Source organism: Arachis ipaensis, chromosome B02 (assembly GCF_000816755.2).
Source record: "Arachis ipaensis cultivar K30076 chromosome B02, Araip1.1, whole genome shotgun sequence".
Taxonomy (NCBI): Eukaryota; Viridiplantae; Streptophyta; class Magnoliopsida; order Fabales; family Fabaceae; genus Arachis; species Arachis ipaensis.
In genome coordinates this window covers 27,161,234-27,166,811 of record NC_029786.2, presented here as the reverse complement: position 1 = coordinate 27,166,811, position 5,578 = coordinate 27,161,234, and the positions used below count along the sequence as shown (strand labels likewise).

Here is a 5,578-nt window from a genome sequence, read left to right as displayed (position 1 = left end):
AGGACTTGGATCCAGTGTGTCTCGGAATTTCTAGTACCATGGATACCATGTTCCATAATACTTGAAAGGTCCTAGGACAGAGAAGACTCCGTTACAGTCAACTAGGTCTAGTGAATCAAGTAACTACTTGTTCCCATAAACCTCATGCCCCTCTCTGTAATAGAGAAACTGGGAATCTATGGGGTGCAAGCTGCTAAAATCTCATTAGAGATGGCAGACAATTCAAGAAAATAGGCCTATGGACAAGTAGAGGACGTATTAGTAAAGGTTGAAGGCCTTTACATCCCTGCTAATTTCATAGTCCTGGATACTGGAAAGGAAGAGGATGAATCCATCATCCTAGGAAGACCTTTCCTAGCCATAGCAAGAGCTGTGATTGATGTGGACAGAGGAGAAGTGATCCTTCAATTAAATAAGGGCAACCTTGTGTTTACAACTCAAGGATCTCTCTCTGCATCCATGGAGAGGAAGCAGAAAAAGCTTCTCTCAAAGCAGAGTCAACCCAAGCCCCCACAGTCAAACTCTAAGTTTGGTGTTGGGAGGCCACAACCAAACTCTAAGTTTGGTGTTGAACTCCCATATCCAAACTCTAAGTTTGGTGTTGGAGAGTCTCAACAATGCTCTGAACATCTGTGAGGCTCCATGAGAGCCCACTGTCAAGCTACTGACATTAAAGAAGCACTTGTTGGGAGGCAACCCAATGTTTATTTATCTAACTATATTTTTGTTTTTCATGTTTTCTTAGGTTCATGATCATGTGGAGCTACAAAATAAATATAAAAATTGGAAACGGAATCAAAAATAGCAGAAGAAAAATCACACCCTGGAGGAAGCACCTGCCTGGCGTTCAACGCCAGAACAGAGCATGGTTCTGGCGCTGAACGCCCAAAATGGGCAGCATCCTGGCGCTGAACGCCCAGAACAAGCATGGTTCTGGCGTTCAACGCCAGAAATGGCAACAAATGGGCGTTGAACGCCCAAAATGGGCACCTACCTGGCGCTGAACGCCCATAGTTGTGTGCAAGGGCATTTTACATGCCTAATGGATGCAGGGATGTAAATCCTTGACACCTCCGGATCTGTGGACACCACAGGATCATCTCAAGATCTGTGGACACCACAGGATCATCTCAGGATCTGTGAATCCCACAGGATCCCCACCTACCTCACCCCCTCTCTCTCCATTCATGATCATCCCTTCTGTTTTCCATTCACCACTCACATCCATACACACATCCCTCCATCTCCTCCATATCTTCTTCTTCTTCTTCTTCTTCTTCTATTCTTTCTTCTTTTGCTCGAGGGCGAGCAACATTCTAAGTTTGGTGTGGTAAAAGCATAAGCTTTTTGTTTTTCCATTACCATTAATGGCACCTAAGGCCAGAGAAACCTCTAGAAAGAGGAAAGGGAAGACAAAAGCTTCCATCAAGGGTCTATAGCTCAGTGGTAGAACATTTGACTGCAAATCAAGAGATCCCTGAGATACCTCAGGGGATACATTTTCTTCCACACAATTATTGGAAGTAACTAAGGGTGGAACATCAAGAGCACTCCATCATCCTTCATGAAATAAGAGAAGATCAAAAAGCAAGGAAAGGAGGAGCGACAAAGACAAGGAAGAGACATAGAAGAGCTCAAGGACATCATTGGTTCCTCAAGAAGGAAACGCCACCATCGCTAAGGTGGATTCATTCCTTGTTCTTATTTCTTCTGTTTTTCATTTTCTATGTTATGTGCTTATCTATGTTTGTGTCTTCATTACATGATCATTAGTAGTTAGTAACTATGTCTTAAAGTTATGAATGTCCTATGAATCCATCACCTCTCTTAAATGAAAAATGTTTTAATTCAAAAGAACAAAAAGTACATGAGTTTTGAATTTATCCTTGAACTTAGTTTAATTATATTGATGTGGTGACAATGCTTCTTGTTTTCTGAATGTATGCTTGAACAGTGCATATGTCTTTTAAAGTTGTTGTTTAAGAATGTTAAATATGTTGGCTCTTGAAAGAATGATGACTAGGAGACATGTTATTTGATAATCTGAAAAATCATAAAAATGATTCTTGAAGCAAGAAAAAGCAGCAAAGAACAAAGCTTGCAGAAAAAAAAAATATATATAGGCGAAAAAAAATTTATAGAAAGAAAAGAAAAAGCAAGCAGAAAAAGCCAAAAGCTCTTAAAACCAAGAGGCAAGAGCAAAAAGCCAATAACCCTTAAAACCAAAAGGCAAGGGAAAATAAAAAGGATCCCAAGGCTTTGAGCATCAGTGGATAGGAGGGCCTAAAGGAATAAAATCCTGGTCTAAGCGGCACATTTCTGGACTTTACTATGAGTTTGTGTGTTTTTCTGTGATTTCAGGTATTTTCTGACTGAAATTGAGGGATTTGAGCAAAAATCAGATTCAGAGGTTGAAGAAGGACTGCTGATGCTGTTGGATTCTGACCTCCCTGCACTCAAAGTAGATTTTCTGGAGCTACAGAACTCGCAATGGCGCGCTTCCAATCGCGTTGGAAAGTAGACATCCAGGGATTTCCAGAAATATATAATAGTCCATACTTTGGCCAAGAATAGATGACGCAAACTGGCGTTCAACGCCAGCTCTCTGCCCAATTCTGGCGTCCAGCGCCAGAAAAGGATCCAAAACCAGAGTTGAATGCCCAAACTGGCACAAAAACTGGCGTTCAACTCCAAGAAGGACCTCTACAGGTGCAACACTCAAGCTCAGCCCAAGCACACACCAAGTGGGCCCCGGAAGTAGATTTATGCATCAATTACTTACTTCTGTAAACCCTAGTGACTAGTTTATTATAAATAGGACTTTTTACTATTGTATTAGTCATCTTTGGACGCCTGGTTCTTAGATCAGAGGGGCTGGCCATTCGGCCATGCCTGGATCTTTCACTTATGTATTTTCAACGGTAGAGTTTCTGCATTTCATAGATTAAGGTGTGGAGCTCTGCTGTTCCTCAAAGATTAATGCAAAGTACTACTGTTTTCTATTCAATTCATCTTATTTCGCTTCTAAGATATTCATTCGCACTTCAATCTGAATGTGATGAACGTGACAATCATTATCATTCCGGAGTAAGACTGATTGGATGAAGATAGCAGGAAAGCAGAGGTTCAGAGGAACGAAAGCATCTCTATTCGCTTATCTGAAATTCTCACCAGTGATTTACATAAGTATTTCTATCCCTGTTTTATTAATTAATTTCGAAAACCTCATTACTATTTTATATCTGCCTGACTGAGATTTGCAAGGTAACCATAGCTTGCTTCATACCAACAATCTCTGTGGGATTCGACCCTTACTCACGTAAGGTATTACTTGGATGATCCAGTGCACTTGCTGGTTAGTTGTGCGAAGTTGTGAACCATGGTATTGGCATCATGTGTTTGGCGCCATTACCAGGGAAAGAAAGAGCGATGAGTTTTACATAATCAAAGTGTAATCACAATTTCTGCGCACCAGTTACTCAATATCCTATTTGGCATCTTGCTTCGTCAATTACATTTAATTCTGATATGGTTCCTAGATATACTTCTATTCCTCCTCCATACACACTGCCTTGTCAATTCTTTCTTATTGTGTCCACTAAGTTCTGTAATATATGATATATTTTTAATAGAAAAAAATTTCTTAGCAAGTTGAGGTTGCTTATATCCTTGTTAGTTGGTGCTTTTAACTTGAGGTGTGCCCTGTATATTCTTTCTTTATGTCTTCTGTTCGATCTGATGAAGGAGGTTTGCAAAATTGTTACGACAAGAAGATATGTCACGTTGTGAAAATGTGAACAAGTGCTGCAATGTATTATAAATAGATCTTTTATGCTTGATTTTGGGTATTTTTCATGAGCAATTTTTTTTGGAACACTTTAAAATTGGGGGCTTCTATATTGTCGCTTCATGGATAACTCATTATGCTGCATGTGTTAGTAACTGTATGCTAACTTTTTATTCACTTCCAGTCAATAAGTTAAAGAAACAAGCAATACAAGGAAAAATAGAAGTTTCCACATCGCATGGGGCCAATCAATTTCGGAAGAGTACGAGTGGCTATGGTAAACAGTAGATTTATATTTATTAGAATTTATATTTGCATAAATTGAAGGAAGAAACCGAAGTAAGATCTTGTTTTGCAGCGAGCAACAAAGGAAATAAACGAGGAACCAAAAAGGTTTGAGATGTTCATTGCTACCCGAACAAGTCGGAAGAGGAAAGAAGTGGATGAGAAAACACAAACTGCTGTTGTAAGAGTTCATTGAATCATTCATAATTACATTTCAAATTTAGGATATGGTAACTAATTCAATTTTAAATGTTTCTTCTATGCAGGAAGACTTCCAACACCGCCAAGCTGCTGGTGAAACAGAAGAGGAAGCATTTGAGGCCTTATTCGGGAAAGAACAACCAGGTCGGGTAAGGTTGTATGGAAGATCTGCGACAAAAACTTATCTAAAAAAACATGCTGAAATTAATGAAATTAAGAATCAGCACAAAGAGGAAGTGTCCAGTCTGAAGGATAAACTTGGATACATGGAGGCCCAACAGCAAAAACAAGAGGCCAAACATCAAAAACAAGAGGAAGAGATTCATGGGTTGTGAAATATGATCAAGTTAATACTGCAGTGATCGGAACCTGGAATGAGGTCAGAAAAACTAGAAGCTTTATTACAAGACGCCCAAAAGTCTCCGATTGATGCGAATAGCGGCCATGGATCAACTCATTTTCCAAACTTAGATGTGGTATGTCCTTATCTATTCCTTGTTCCATAGTTTTTTACTTGCATTTACATTAATTGCTATGGCTGGAAATGTTTGTTGGCTTTATTAACACTAAAGTTGTATTGCTATGGCTGAAATTTGTTTGTGCAATTCTGGTTGTTGTATTTCTGATTTTGTGCACTTGGTACATATGAATTTGTCCTTATATCTAATTTAAGTGTGAAAGTCTGGTTAATTAGTGCATGAAAAATGCTATAGGGACATATCAGGATTGTGTTAAAGGAAATGGAAGAAAGAAACACCTGCAGATTTTCATGGTTTGAATGAAACAAGATAATACATAATTCCTTGAATTCACCTCTTTTGCCATGACCATGTTATTTTGTTTTTAGTATATGCTTTCTTGGTTTACATGTCTACGTGTTCCATTTAATTTTTATAATTACGAATATCATTATGAATTTTTTTAACTACTTTTCTATATAATTATGCAGGGTAACAATGAAGATTAAGCTGACTATTATTGTGGTTTATTGGCTAAGATAGAGTTCTATTTAGAATCTTTACATGTATGGTTGACTAATGACTTTTATTAGAAGATACTTTTATTGGCTAAGTGATATTATGGTTTTGATATGACTATGCTTACTTTAGTGTGAGATGTATGAATTTTTACAGTTAACTTCATTCTAGTACTTTTGGATCAATATTATAAATATATTTTGGTTAGAGATCATTTTTATTATTTAAAGAAATTATTTAGTATAATTATGTATTTATTTTATTTTGTAATATTCAACTCATTTAAATAAAAATGCAGAATTATTATACATGTAATCATATTAACTAT

At 37.7% G+C, this 5,578-nt stretch overlaps 1 protein-coding gene across 1 annotated transcript in view; it reads left to right on the top strand.

Annotated features, from left to right (window-relative positions):
• The window catches only part of LOC107627090, a 27,603-nt gene extending 23,132 nt beyond the window's left edge, over window positions 1-4,471 (top strand). The window contains exon 5 of the mRNA XM_016329954.2: window positions 4,146-4,471. Within this exon, the coding sequence (XP_016185440.2) occupies window positions 4,146-4,268 (123 nt within the window). The 3' untranslated portion in view covers window positions 4,269-4,471. The remainder of the gene's footprint in view (window positions 1-4,145) is intronic.